The sequence below is a fragment of the Bos grunniens genome, chromosome 3 (assembly GCF_055505025.1).
Source record: "Bos grunniens cultivar Pamir isolate PY7600 chromosome 3, Bosgru_T2T1.0, whole genome shotgun sequence".
NCBI classification, from domain to species: Eukaryota; Metazoa; Chordata; class Mammalia; order Artiodactyla; family Bovidae; genus Bos; species Bos grunniens.
In genome coordinates, this window is record NC_141167.1 from 35,062,426 (window position 1) to 35,076,783 (window position 14,358).

At 40.8% G+C, this 14,358-nt stretch overlaps 1 protein-coding gene across 26 annotated transcripts in view; it reads left to right on the plus strand.

Moving 5' to 3' along the window:
• FGGY (FGGY carbohydrate kinase domain containing) overlaps positions 1 to 14,358 on the plus strand; it is a 532,748-nt gene that overhangs the window by 382,575 nt on the left and 135,815 nt on the right. For all 26 annotated transcript variants that reach the window (XR_015160120.1, XM_086390249.1, XM_086390248.1 and 23 more), the window contains one exon: positions 550 to 697. Coding sequence is in view for 25 of the 26 variants with exons in the window: in XM_086390249.1 (XP_086246375.1) it covers positions 550 to 697 (148 nt within the window). In the remaining variant the exon portion in view is untranslated. The remainder of the gene's footprint in view (positions 1 to 549; positions 698 to 14,358) is intronic.

The following is a 14,358-nucleotide window of genomic DNA, read 5'->3' on the forward strand; positions in this document are numbered from 1 at the left end:
CTTTCAGCAAACTCCCATCCTGAGTCTGGGAACTTACATTTGTCTCCATATGTCAAATTATTATTACAATTAGTAATACTGATTTTTTAAAATCCTTTACATATGTACAGCACTGTACAGTTTGCAAAATCGTGTATCTTCACCTACATAGTCTCCTTTGATCTTCACAATAATCCTATGAGGTCAGTTGGGCAGAAATTATAATGGCTTTTTTTACAGATGCAGAAAGAATGGTTCAGAAAGTTTGAATAACTTTTTCGTGGTTACATACCTACTATGGAGAAAAGCCATTCTTGGATCTGGTCTTCCAAGTCCAGACCTTTCCACCTTCCACCAGGACAGGCTTCCTGTCCTTGGTGAGAGCACAATGTGATCCGAGAGTGTGGTTTGCTGATTTCTGTAAGTTGGGGGTAGTTTCTTTGCTGAAGCTTTTGGGACCCCACTTACTTTCTGGATCTGATGTGGGAGTACAAACAGTTTCTTTCTACAGAGCAGTTTGCTCCCTGACCCTACCCCGCCTTTTAAAAACAACATCCTCTTCTCTTCCAGAGGCCAGAGTGTATATGCATATTTGAACAGTCACCTGGATCTGATTAAGAAGGCTCAGCCCGTGGGTTTCCTCACTGTTGATTTACATGTTTGGCCAGATTTCCATGGCAACCGGTCTCCCTTAGCAGATCTGACACTAAAGGGCATGGTAAGTAACAGTCAGTTCTTGCACGAAGGTGAAGGTGGGCCAGAGGGCTCCAGAGTTGGAAGAAGCAAAGTTGAGGAGAAGGAAAAAAGAGGAAATACCAACAAAGCCGGCCAGCAGCCCACTGGCTTCTTGCAGATGTACTGCTGTTGAGAAGGTTCTTGCAACTACACAGGACAATCTGCTGAAAGTTCTCATTGTTTCTGAGCCAACTTTGAGAGTGTTAAAAGCAGGATTTCTTGCTTATAGCTACTGCTGCCTCTTTGTCCCATGAAGCGACTAGAAGTGTGAGCCCCTGCCTATGCAATTTTTCTATTTACATCAGTTTGTGGAGTCATGTTTTCCATCTCCATCTCCAGGCTGCTGGGTAAATAAGTGGTAAATATTACCACCCATGGTCTAGCTTGCAACAGCCACACATCTGCCTAGGCTCTCAATCAGGGATGTTCAGAGTGTAGGCTAACATTATTAGAATTTCAGATAAACATTGGTAAAAGTAAAATAAAGTTAATAACTTATGTTAGTGGGTAAATTCAGTTGTTAGTGACCTTTAGACTCACTTTAGGTTCAGAGATTTGGGGCTGGAGGTGCCAACATGACCTTGGTGGAAGTGCTCACAACCACCTAAACTAAGGGATAACATCCCAATGGTCAAGCAAGATTGGGTGGCTAAGAGTAGCTTAGCACTAAGAATCGTGTTTGAGGATGGATGAAGCATGTGAAAACTAGGGAAAAAGAGACAAACTTCAGGTCCAAGAGGCCAGGAGAGACCACAAACAGGAAAAGATAAATTCAGAATCCAGATGTCCCATTGAGAAGCAAAGTATGAGGTGCATTAAGGCAGGGCTTTAGAGTGGAAGCCCTGGGCAGTGCAAGCTTTATGCACTCACTATGTGACAGCGGAGCAGGCCTGCTGGCTTGAGGAACTTCAAGACTTAACGAGCTTTGGTTTTGTGGTTAATTCTATTAGGATTATTTTGAATATTTTTGTGTAGCCAACAGAAAGACCCAGTCTTTACTTTCATTACCTATTTGACACAATCAACTTCTGTGTATAAAAGGGAGTCATGATAGAAAAGAAAATTGGACATAGCGAAAGCAGTGTCTGTCTGGAGTCCGTGAAGCAGGCCCGTGTGAAAAATAATGAACTTGGCCTCCTATTTGGCCCATGGAAACAGAAGAGGAATGTCCAGAGAGGCCCATGTGCCCTAGGCTACAGCTAGAAAGTCATACTTTCAGATGACTGACTTTCTGGGTACAAACAGAACTTAAGAGAAGAACACATTTTGTATGAGTATAAAAATCCATATCTTAGAGACAAATATCTAAAGCAAAATATAGGAGACACTTAAAATGTTAAAGAAGGGTCTTCCCTAGCAGTTCAGTGGTTAAGACTCCATGCTTCCACTGCAAGGGACCCAGGTTCAATCCCTGATTGGGAAACTAAAATGCCACATGTCACATGACGCAACCAAAAAGAAAAAGAAAAAAGAAATAGAATGAATGAAAAACTGGAAACAAAGAAATAAAAATTAAAACTTTTAAAAAATGTTAAAGAAGTTGAGAAGGATGACTGGTTCATAAAATGACTGCCCCCCCCCCCCCGCCGCCTCCCCCAGAAAAGCAGGGTTGTATCATAAAATGGCTCTGAAGTCCAGGGCTTGGATCCAGAGGCCTTCCCTTAGGGTCCTTACCTTGCGAAACCTGCTGTACCAGCTTCACCACCCAGCATGGCAAGTGCCATGGCTTCCCAAGGGCTTTGTCCATTTCTTAAAACCAACCCTGACATCCAGAGACTTAAGAATTGCCATCATCAGGATTCCAATAAAGTTAGCTCAAACACAGAATGGGATTCCAAACAAGCCAATGACTGCTTCAAAGAGCGTCTGTCTTATTAGATTAAGTACAAATAGGTATGTACTCACCAAAGGAGATGTCTTGCGTGGGGACATATGCCCAACTGTATTAAAAAATCCTGCTATATTTTTAAAAATAGAATCTCTCTTTCTATTGAAGCAGTATATGAATACAGGTTTGTTTGTTGATGTATTTAATGTTTTGGCCATGCCGTACAGCATGTGGGGTATTAGTTCCTGACCTGGGATTGAACCTGCACCCCCTACGGTGGAAGCACAGTCTCAATGACTGGACTGTGACGGAAGTCCCTGTATTTACTTTTTTAGAAGTTTTATTGTTTTATAAACATACTTTATAATCACCTGATGTTTCTTAGCAGGGATTTCCCGTCACAATTGCCCCTGGGTTGGCTTTACCTTTGAATAGCTATCATGCTATGAATTTATCTCACAAACTGGAAGGAGAAGATGACCTAGATAAGATACAAGAAAGGAAATCCTAGGCTAGAAATTTTTCCCCAAATCTCATTTTTTAAAAAAATTTTTATTTAATATTGGAGTATAGCTGATTTAAAATGCTGTGTTGGTTTCAGGTGTACAAAGTGATTCAGTTATACATATACATATATCTATTCTTTTTCAGATTCTTTTTCCATATAGGTTACTACAGAACATTAAGTAGAGTTCTCTGTGCTATATAGTAGGTCCTTGTTGATTATTTTATACATAGTAGTGTATATATGTTAATCCCAAACGCCTAATTCATCCCTCCCCAACACCTTTCCAACCATAAGTTTTGTTTTTGAAGCCTGTGAGTCTGTTTCTGTTATACAAATAAATTCATTTGTATTATTTTTTTAGATTCCACCTATAAGTAATGTCATTGATATTTGTCTTACTCTGTCCAACTTATGTCACTTTTTTTAGTGATATAAAAAGTGTCCATCCGTGTTGCTGCAAATGGCATTATTTCATTCTTTTGGATGGCTGAGTAATATTCCATTTTATATATGTACCACATCTTCTTTGTCCATTCAGCATCTGTCAATGAACATTTCGGTTGCTTCCATGTCTTGGCTATTGTAAATAGTGCTGCGATGAATGTTGGGGTGCCTGTATCTTTAAAATTATGGTTTCCTCCAAATATTTGCCCAGGAGTGAGATTGAAGTATCATGTGGTAGTTCTGTTTTTAGTTTTCTTAAGAAACCTCCATACTGTTCGCCATAGTGGCGGTACCAACTTACATTTCCACCAACAATGTAGTAGGGTTCCCTTTTCTCCACGGCCTCTCTAGCATTTTTGTTTGTAGAGTTTTTGATTATGGCCATTCTGACTGATGAGGTGATGACCCATTGCATTTTGATTTGCATTTCTCTAATAATCACAAAGAATCAGACATGACTTAGCAACTGAACAACAGCAACAAATAATTAGTAGTGTTGAGTATCTTTTCATGTGCTTTCTGGTCATCTGTATGTCTTTTTAGGGAAATATCTATTTAGATGTTTTGCCCATTTTTGATTAGGTTGTCTGGTTTTTTAGATTGAGATGCATGAACTGCTTGTGTGTTTTGGAGGTTAATTGCTTGTCAGTTACCTCATTTGCAAATATTTTCTCCAATTCTGTGGGCTGTCTTTTTGTTTTGTTTATGGTTTCCTTTTCTGTGAAAAAGCTTCTAAGTATAATTAGGCCCCATTTGTTTATTTTTGTTTTCGTTTTCATTAATCCTAAGAGATGGATCCAGAACGATATTGCTGATATTTATGTCAAAGAGTGCTCTGTCTGTTTTCTTCCAAGCGTTTTATACTATCTGGTCTTATATTTAAGTCTTTAATCCATTTCAAGCTTCTTTTTGTATGGTATTGGAGAATGTTCTAATTTATTCTTTTACATATAGCTATCCAGTTTCCCCAGCACCGATTATTGAAGGGACTGTCTTCTCTCCCTTGTATATTCTTTCCTCTTTTGTCATAGAATAATTGAACACAGATGTGTGGGTTTATTTCTGAGCTTTCCATCCTGCTCCATTGATCTATATTTCTGCTGGGCCAGTACTGTACTGCTTTGATTACTGTAACTTTGTAATATAGTCTGAGGTCAGGATGCATGATTCTTCCAGCTCTATTCTACTTCAAGATTCTTTTGGCTATTCAGAGTCTTCTGTGTTTCCATACACATTTTAAAATTTTGTTTATCTAGTTCTTTGAAAATTGCCAATTTGATAGGGATTGCATTGATTCTGTAGATTGCTTTGGGTAGTATAGTTATTTTGACAATATTAATTCTTCCAATTCAAGAACATAGTATATCTTTTCATCTGTTTGTGTCATCTTCAGTTTTTTTTCATCAGTGTCTTATAGCTTTCAGAGTACAGGTCTTTTGCCTCCTTAGGTAGGTTTATTCCTAGGTATTTTATTCTTTTTGATGTGGTGGTAAATGGGATTGTTTCCTTAATTTTTCTTTCTGATCTTTCATTGTTAGTGTATAGAAATGCAACAGGTTTTTGCATATTCTTTGGTTTCCTTCAATTTTATTGAATTCATTGATGAGCTCTAGTAGTTTTCTGATAGCATCTTTAGGATTTTCTATGTACAGTGTCATGTATCTGCAAACAGTTTTACTTCTGCTTTTCCAGTTTGGATTCCTTTTATTTCTTTTTTCTTCTCTGATTGCCATGGCTAGGACATCTAAAATTATGTTGAGTAAAAGTGGCGAGAGTAGACATCCTTGTCTTGTTCCTAATCTTAGAGGAAATGCTTTTAGTTTTTCACCATTGAGTATGATGTTAGCTGTGGGTTTGTCATATATGGCCTTTATTATGTTGAGATAGTTTTCTTTTATGCCCAGTTTCTGGAGAGTTTTTAATCATAAATAGGTGTTGAATTTTGTTGAAAACTTTTTATGCAACTATTGAGATGATCATATGGTTTTTATTCTTCAGTTTGTATCACATTTGTATCAGTTTTCAAAGAATTAGATTAATTTGTGTATATTGAAAAATCCTTGCATCCTGGGGATAAACCTTACGTGATCATGATGTGTGGTCCTTTTGATGTGTTGTTGGATCCAGTTTGCTAGTATTTTCTTGAGGATTTTTGTATCTATGTTCAAATCTCTTTCCCTCAGTCCAGTTTTGGATAACATCCAAATAATCACCCTGAATCTATTTGTCATTTTATCCTTTTGCCAGAACCTACAGTGACTACTTTCTGCAACACTCATTCGGAAAAAATTTATTTGATGCCTACTTTGTGCCAAGCCCTACTAAGAAAATCCCAGTAGGGATGAACAATCCCATGAACAATATATGATTTATATAAACAGGCAATGGGGATGCAAGTTCAAGCTCCAGATGCCACTCACTGTCCAAGGCTCTATAGACATATAGAAAATGATGGCCCACCATGGTCTCAGCAGTCAAGAAAAGCTTCAGATAGGAAGTGACATTGACTGAGTGAAATAGAAAACAGGGTTTACGAACAGTGTTCATAACAGTGCAGTGTTCTAGAGGCGGGGAGAGCATGGTGGGTGAATGTTTACAATTTCGGGGTCCATATGTCACTGTCTAACCAGTGATAGACTGCACTTAGCATTCTATCTAGGTAATAAAAAATCTCTCAAAGAACCAGTGGCCACTCCCTGTTCTTCTGCTTCACCAACAGCACACTCTCCCAATTCTTTTCTCTCTCCATGGTTGGCTCTTTTCTGTTACCCTTTATTGATCACCTACTATGTGCAGGGCTAGGCTAAACTGAGGGGAAACAGACTTAAAAAGAAACTGTACCTGTTCCAAGTTCACATGATAATTGGGGGAATAATATTGTACATGTGTGAGTGTGTGTGTATTTGTGTATATGTATATACTGTAATACAGACATCTGTACAAGCCAAAGGAAAAGTGAAAGTGAAGTCGCTCAGTTGTGTCCAACTCTTTGCAACTCCATGGACTGTAGCCTACCAGGTTCCTCCATCCATGGCATTTTCCAGGCAAGAATACTGGAGTGGGTTACCATTTCCTTCTCCAGGAGATCGTCTCAACCCAGGGATTGAACCCAGGTCTCCCACATTGTAGGCAGATGCTTTACCATCTAAGCTACCAGGGAAGTCCCACAAGCCAAAGGAGGTACTCAGTAAATGCCTGAGTTTGAATCTTTTAGGTGGCATTTGGGCAACAAACCCTGATGCAGCCTTTCTCTGCTTCATTTGAAAATATCTATGAAGGTGCAAGAAAAAAGCATAAACTTGTGCTGACTTAAACAATTGAGATGACATTCAACTAGAAAAACTAGAATTGACACTCTTAGGGAGAATCTGGGAAGGTTTTACAGAATCAAAAAGGTTAAATGTATTTAATAACTTGTTTGAGAAATATAATGTCTGACATATGAACAAAATAAACCATCAGCCTTGCAAAAGTTGGGACCTCTCCACTTCCTGGTCCCTAGCTTAAAAATGCAAGGTCCCTTTAAGCCTAAAAACAGAGCAGTCATCCCTCTACTCTAATGCTGATGGTTAAGGTTTTTTGTTTTGTTTTGCTTTGCTTTTTGGAAGCAGCCAGTGCGCTTAGTTTCCCAGAACTCTTCCAGAACCCAGACCTTATCTTCCCTTTCAGTTCAGTCCATTAGAAAACTGCCAACCCAAGTAGCCAGCTGGGCTGGAAGGCTGATTTAGGATGTATGCTGATGGGCTGCGGTCTGAGGACCCTGAATCGGACTCTCTTAGTGGGGCAGAGATAGGGAAACTCTGTGAATTTGACAGGCGGGTAGCTTTACATGTCTGTCATCTGCTCTAGGGTCAGAAAGCCAGGCAGTGGTCATCCCCCTCAGGCCAACAAAGCTACACAAAATAAAAACTGCTAGACTCTGGGAATTTGCAACTAGCTAAAGATCTGAAGAGGCAAACCCAAGTTACAGTGAGTGAGGCTGAGAGTAAATCATGTGTATAGTGTGCTGGGAAATACTGAATATGTATAGTGCCCTAGTAAAAGTGAATTAAAAAAATAGTAATAAAGTGAGTCCCTTAGGAAAAACATGTTGCATATAAAGTAAAAGAAATACCATTTTGAATGCTTAAGGGAAAGGCCTCTTAAAAATTACTTACTACTGAAACCAAAGAGAATATTTTAAAACTTCTCGGCATATTCAATAGGATTTTTTTTCAAAGCACATCTCTGTGAAAGAGGGCAGAAACTTATTAGAAAAAAGTGAGTTCAGATAGAGAGCCAATGGAATGAGAAAACAAAGGAAATAATAAAGACAACTGAAAATATAGCAGCAAGATTAAAACCTACATTGAAGATTTGAATGCAAAATTCATAATTTGTACTAAAAAAATAAGATCAGAGCTGTCACAAAGCAACATGTGCTTTAAATGTATTAGAAAAAATTTTTGATTGTAAGGCTTATTGTAAGGATTGTATGGCTTATTTTGTTTCTAATTTCAACAGTGCTTAGATCAAAGATGGGCACTGAATAATTGCCTTCTGGTTAAGCAATTATTGCAGCCTTCACTTGCCAAGGGAGGAAGGAACCGTGACCTGCCAAGGTCACAACACCAAGAAGCAGCAGAGCTTAGATGAAAACAGGAATCCCAGCTTTTAGGATGCACACCCATGTGCTGTGTGCTATGCCTAGTCGCTCAGTCATGTATTGGAGAAGGAAATGGCAACCCCCTCCAGTGTTCTTGCCTGGAGAATCCCAGGGACGGGGGAGCCTGGTGGGCTGCCGTCTATGGGGTCGCACAGAGTCGGACATGACTGAAGTGACTTAGCAGCAACAGCAGCATGTCCAACTCTGCGACCCCATGGACACTGGTCTACCAGGTTCCTCTGTCCATGGGGATTCTCCAGGCAAGAATACTAGAGTCGGTTGCCATGCCCTCCTCCAGGGGATCTTCCCAACCCAGGTCTCCTGCATTGCAGGAGGATTCTTTATTGTCTGAGCCTAAGGGAAGCCTATCAGGGAAGCCTGAGAATGCTGGAGTGGGTAACCTATCCCGAGACTTCCTTAACTCATACCTCTGGACTTCATGGGATGCACTGACTATAAAAAGGAGTCCCCAGAGCTCTATCATGCATGATTTCACACTGAAATCTATTTCACTCAGTCAATGTCACCTCCTATCTGACCACTAGCCTTCTTGCTTGTTCTCCCATTTTTCCCCTTACCCTGATTCTTGGATTTAAGCTCTAACCCTATCTTTTCTCAATAATAGTCCTGTTTTTCTTTCCACCCTCACTGACTCAGATTTCAGAAGTAATCACCACTCCTGGTTTGATCTGACTCTAAACCCTTCCACTTTAGGTGCCTACCCTCTTAAATAGAACAGGGTAAAACTCAGGAATCCTTCCATGAAGCTTGATAGGAATCACTTTCTTTTATTCTGGTAAGAGTTGGCTTCCTGCCATGTTACTAGCTGTTTCATTTCTCCTTCAGTGATGCAGGATTGACCTGTGGCACTGGACTCAAAAGAGCGATGGTTAGAGGGTGGGCAACTTAATAGTATGCTTGAACCGAGTAGCCACCTATGTAAATATTTCTCCTTGCCACTTGATAAATGAGGCATGGAGAGGTAAGGGTCATGCATCTGATGTTTGAAAGGAGGCTGGGTAACAGCAGTCAACATCAAAACGTTTAACACCAATGATTCTAGGTTCTTTAAAAACAAAAACAATACTTTTTAAAGAGGTATGATGTGGTCATGTGGTCATAGAGATGAAGCTAAATACCACCAGTAATGGTTGTGTGTCTTAGATAGTAGACGTATGTGTGATTTTTATTTTGAATGATTGGTTGGATAGCTTTTAGTCAAGTGAAAATTGGTTGGATAGCTTTTACTCAAGTGAAACAATAAAGTGAGCCCAGGATTTGAAGTCAGACGTAGCTTGAAAATGTGCCAGCTGTGTGTGACCTCTGAGGTTAGCTCTGTGAGGTCCGTCTGCCTGTCAGTAAGCAGGGGCAGCAGAGGCTTCCTTGCAGGGTCATTGTCAGAATCAAATGGAGAGACTGTCACACAGCAGACAGACAGCAACGGCAGCTACTTTTGAATTGTAGGTCCTGCTTAGTGGCCCTTACTTGCATGTTTACAAGATGGCCTTTGAATCCCAGGCAGCTGGTCACAAGCCATCCACTTTAGGCTCAGAACAGATGGTACCTACCAGCCACCAAGGCCTCCAGCCACAAACAATCAGCTAGAGAAACTAAACAATCACTTGGTCCATCACAGGAACCATGTTTCGTACAAGGTTAGAGATTCGCCTTCTCTTTCCCAGGTTGCACTAGTGCTAAAGAATCCACTTGCCAATGCCACAGACGTAAGAGACATGGGTTCCATCCCTGAGGTCTTCCCAGGGGATCCTGGAATGGCTACCCACTCCAGTATTCTTGCCTGGAAAATCCCCTGGGCTGAGGAGCCTGGTGGGCCACAGTCCATGGGGTCACAAAGATTCGGACACAACTGAGTGACTGAGAACGCTTCACACTTGAGTATTTAAATTATCAGCCCTCAGTTTCATCATCAATATGATAGGAAACTCCCCTTTGCTGTGCCTTAGTTGTAAAAGAGTCCTTGCCTCCTTGTGTACACAACCAGTGTTTATTCTCAAATCAATATGCCCTCTTTGTTATGGTGGGTTTTAAAAAAATTCCTTTCCTGAAACGCCCACTCAGAGAAGTAAATTACCTCAGAGACATACTGGGAGGTGAGAACACACCACATTCACCAATTGGCTGAAACGTGTTTTCCCTGCTTCATTTTGCAAGTACAACACTACCCAGAACGGAAAGTTATTTTCTGGTTCTTTGAAGAGCTGTGATTTCTAACATAAGGCCATATGCTGCTCAAACTGCTGGAGAGGTTGAGCGCTGTTCCAAGGGCTCTTCAAAACAAGCACAGTGCAACGTGCGTGTGGAAAACTAGGAGGGAGTCAGGAAAGAAGCACTATGAGATCTTAGCCAGTTCCCAGAGGACTGACTCCCAGCTAGAGACGGACATGGCTGAACAGAGTCAGATGTGGGGGAGTCAGCAATTCTGGCGAGTGTGTGCAGAGAAGCCAGAGGCTGTATCCCTGTGGCTTCACCTGATTGGGAGATAGATGATCGAGTTGGAAGCTCAGGACCAATTAAGCAGCGTTTGAATGATATATTTGTAAGCCTTGGAAACACATGGACTCTTTGACATGAGTTTATTGATTTTTTTTGTTCTGATTTAATATTGTTTTATGTACCATTCTTTCACATATTGTTTTTGCCTATGAAAAATTGACTCTTATAATGAAGTTTAATATCTTCAGTATCATTTAACTGGTTTTCAGATAATGTATTTTTTTTATTAAAGCAACTAATTTACCAGCTAGTATGATGATTTGTAATAGGTGCTTTTTTTTTCAGGAATCATGACCTACCAAGCACCATGATAGGTGCCTTCCAAGCATCATCACCAGCTTTCTTTATAACCCTACAAGACAGTATTATTACCACATTGAAAACAGTGGAGAAATTGAGGGTCAGAGAGTCTAAGTAATTCACTCAGGGAAGAAAAGACCAGAAGTAGTAGTAGAACCCAGTCAGTTCAAACCGAGGTCACTGACATTCTCAAATGAAAAATTTAATCTTTGTATTTTTGGCATTCCTTTTGTTCTGTTTTCAATCTGTCTGAAATATTTCTCCCTTAGTTTAGTGATTTTTTTTTTTTTAATTGCAGTATAGAATCAGTCTTTTCTTAGTGCTTTTTATCTTCCCTGTATGCACCAAATGACAAAACTGGGGCTAGGGGGCAGTGTGGATTGTGAACAGGATCCTTTCTCAAGATAGTGTATCATGATAAAAGATTGAGGAGTAAATCAGGTGGAAATCTGCCAGGAAGACCTAAGAGATGAATAATGGGAAATAATTAAGGCCAGAGGACCCAGGATGGGATCCAAGTTGTGTGTAAATCCAAGACAGGGTTATATGACAGCAAATGTGAACCAGGACTGTTGACCAAAACAGCCTTGTTAAGTGCATATTAAAATATATGATTATTTTAGATTTAGATTTTTTAGACTTAGGTTTAGCACATCAGAAGCAAGGCAGATGAAGGTGTGAAGTACCTGGTACATCTGTGCTGCGCTGTGCTAGGTCGCTTCAGTCATGTCCAACTCTTTGCGGTCCTATGAACCGTAGCCTGCCAGGCTCCTCTGTCCATGGAATTCTCCATGCAAGAATACAGGAGTGGGTTGCCACTTCCTACTCCACCTGGTACATCTGGGAAACAGCAAATGGACTAGTGTTCTTGGTACAGAGTTCACCAACAAAATAGGCTGTGAAGGAGAATGTCAGTCCGTTCTCCCGTTGTCATATGTGTATTAGTTGTCCATTGCTTCTGGAATAAATTACCACAAGCCTAGTGGCTTAAATGTATTTTTTATATTTATTTGTAAATGATTCATCTAACGTTGGCTCTGCTGGGTCTTCGTTGCTACGCACGCACTTTCTCTAGTTGTGGCGAGTGGGGCTCCCCTTTGCTGTGTTCAGGCTTCTCATGGTGGTGGCTTCTCTTGTTGCTCAGGCCTCAGTGGTTGAGGTGCACAGGCTTAGTTGCTCCATGGTATGTGGAATCTTTCCAGACAACGTATCAAAGCCTTGTCTCCTGCGTTGGCAGGCAGATTCTTAACCCCTGGTCCACAAGGGAAGTTCAAGGCTTAAATTTATTATCTCACAGTTATGTAGGTCAGAAGCCCAGGCTGGCCCAACTGGTTTCTCTGCTCCTGTTTTCACAAGACCAGAACTAAGGGAGGTTCTGGGAATAATCTGCTATCAAATCCTTCAAGTTGTTGGCCAAACTCAGCTCTGTGCAGTTGTAAGACAGAGGTGCCTGTTTCCAACATAGCTGTTAGCTAGGGATCCTCAGGTTTGAGAGGCCACATGAATGCCTTGGCTCATCGTCCTCTTTCTCCATCTTCAGAGCCAGCAATGGCAGATCAAGTCCTTCCCATGCTTTGAATCTCTCTAATTTCCACTTCTACCTCATCTCTCCTACATTATTCTACTGTATCTCTTGACTGACTCTTCTGTCTTCCTTTTCTGTTTTTAATAGCTCACAGGATTACATTGGGCCCAAATGGATAATGCAGGGTAATATCCCTATTTTAAGATCAACTGGCTAGTAACCAGTTCCATCTGCAAAAGCCCTTTATAGCAGTGCCCAAATTAGTGTTTGGTAGAGTAGTCAGGGGAGAAGGCAATGGCACCCCACTCCAGTACTCTTGCCTGGAAAAGTCCCATGGACCGAGGAGCCTGGTGGGCTGCAGTCCATGGGGTCACTAAGAGTCAGACATGACTGAGCAACTTCATTTTCACTTTTCACTTTCATGCATTGGAGAAGGAAATGGCAACCCACTCCAGTGCTCTTACCTGGAGAATCCCAGGGACAGGGGAGCCTGGTGGGCTGCCATCTGGGGTCACACAGGATCAGACATGACTGAAGTGACTTAGCAGCAGCAGCAGGATAGTCAGGGGATGTTAACCTAAATTTGGCCTATCACATTGTGTTAATACATTTATATGCATTTCCCATTTCTGGATGAGTTTTTGACAATGCCAAGTGTTGGTCTCCATCCCCGATACTGATAACCTATAAATATTTTGGGGAAATTTTATCTCCCTTTCTCTTCCAGGCTGCTGACTATCTGAGACCTGTTCTCCAATCTCTGGCCTCTCTCCAGAGGTTTACCGGAAATCTTTCTCTGATCCTCCTTATTTCCTTGCTATATGCCCATCATCTCCTTCATTACTGACTGAACAGCAGAGCGTTTCTTATTCCTTTGTGTTCTGAAAAGTTTTCAGTCAATTCCCTTGAGCCTTGGATACTCCATCAAACTCTGATGACCCTAGAAAATCTTATGACAAAGAATCCCGTTTTCTTGTCTTTCATAATGTTTAGAAACCCCTTGAGCTCTATTTCTAAGCATTTTTTTTCTTACCAATATACATAATCACTTAATTTTTTGAACAACTAAGAAGGGAAAAACTTAGCTAACTAAATTACTGATAGACCTTTGTTTATAATCTCAACTACTCCGTGGCCTATGGACCTATAATTGACATAACCAAGGTTTAGGGCAATTGTTCCTACAATTTATCATGCATTCAGGCCTTGCTAAAAATGCAGATTGCTGGGCCCCCACCAAAAGCTCAGTAACTAGAAGTTGGATCACAGGAAATCTGCCTTTAACTCAGACCTCAGGAAAGCGTTAAGAGAGAAACCCAAGTTCACACAGCTGCCTGGGGGGTACAGGATTTCAGCTGAAGTCTAGGGTGAAGATCATGTGTCTTTCCTTTCACAGAATGAACGGAAGTGTGTAGGTTGATAAGGACTAAGGCTTCTCCAAGAAGTCCTTGAAAGTGAGTCTTCCACTGTCCTATTGCTGGCCGCTCATCGGGGCACCCTGCTTCTCCACACTCCTGGACGTCTCACGTGATCCTGATCTGACACCCAGCACTCTTTCTGCTCTGCCTTCCCCACCCTATACCACTACTGGTCTTCAGTCCCCATCGCTGATACCCTGGGAGTACCCACAGCATGTTGCAGGAGATCTTTTGTTTCTATATCCCAATTAGTGAATGAGATTGAGCCGCTCATGTAATTCAGAAGAACAGAAGTGAACATTTATTAAGAGAAAAGGGAAGAGTATGAACATTTATTAAGCGCTATAAGTGTCTAGCTCTTGTCGATTTGGTACAGCTTGCATAAAAGGTTAGATGCTTTGCAAATGATAACTCATTTAATTATTAAATACCTTGAGGTATTATTATTCTTATTTTACAGAA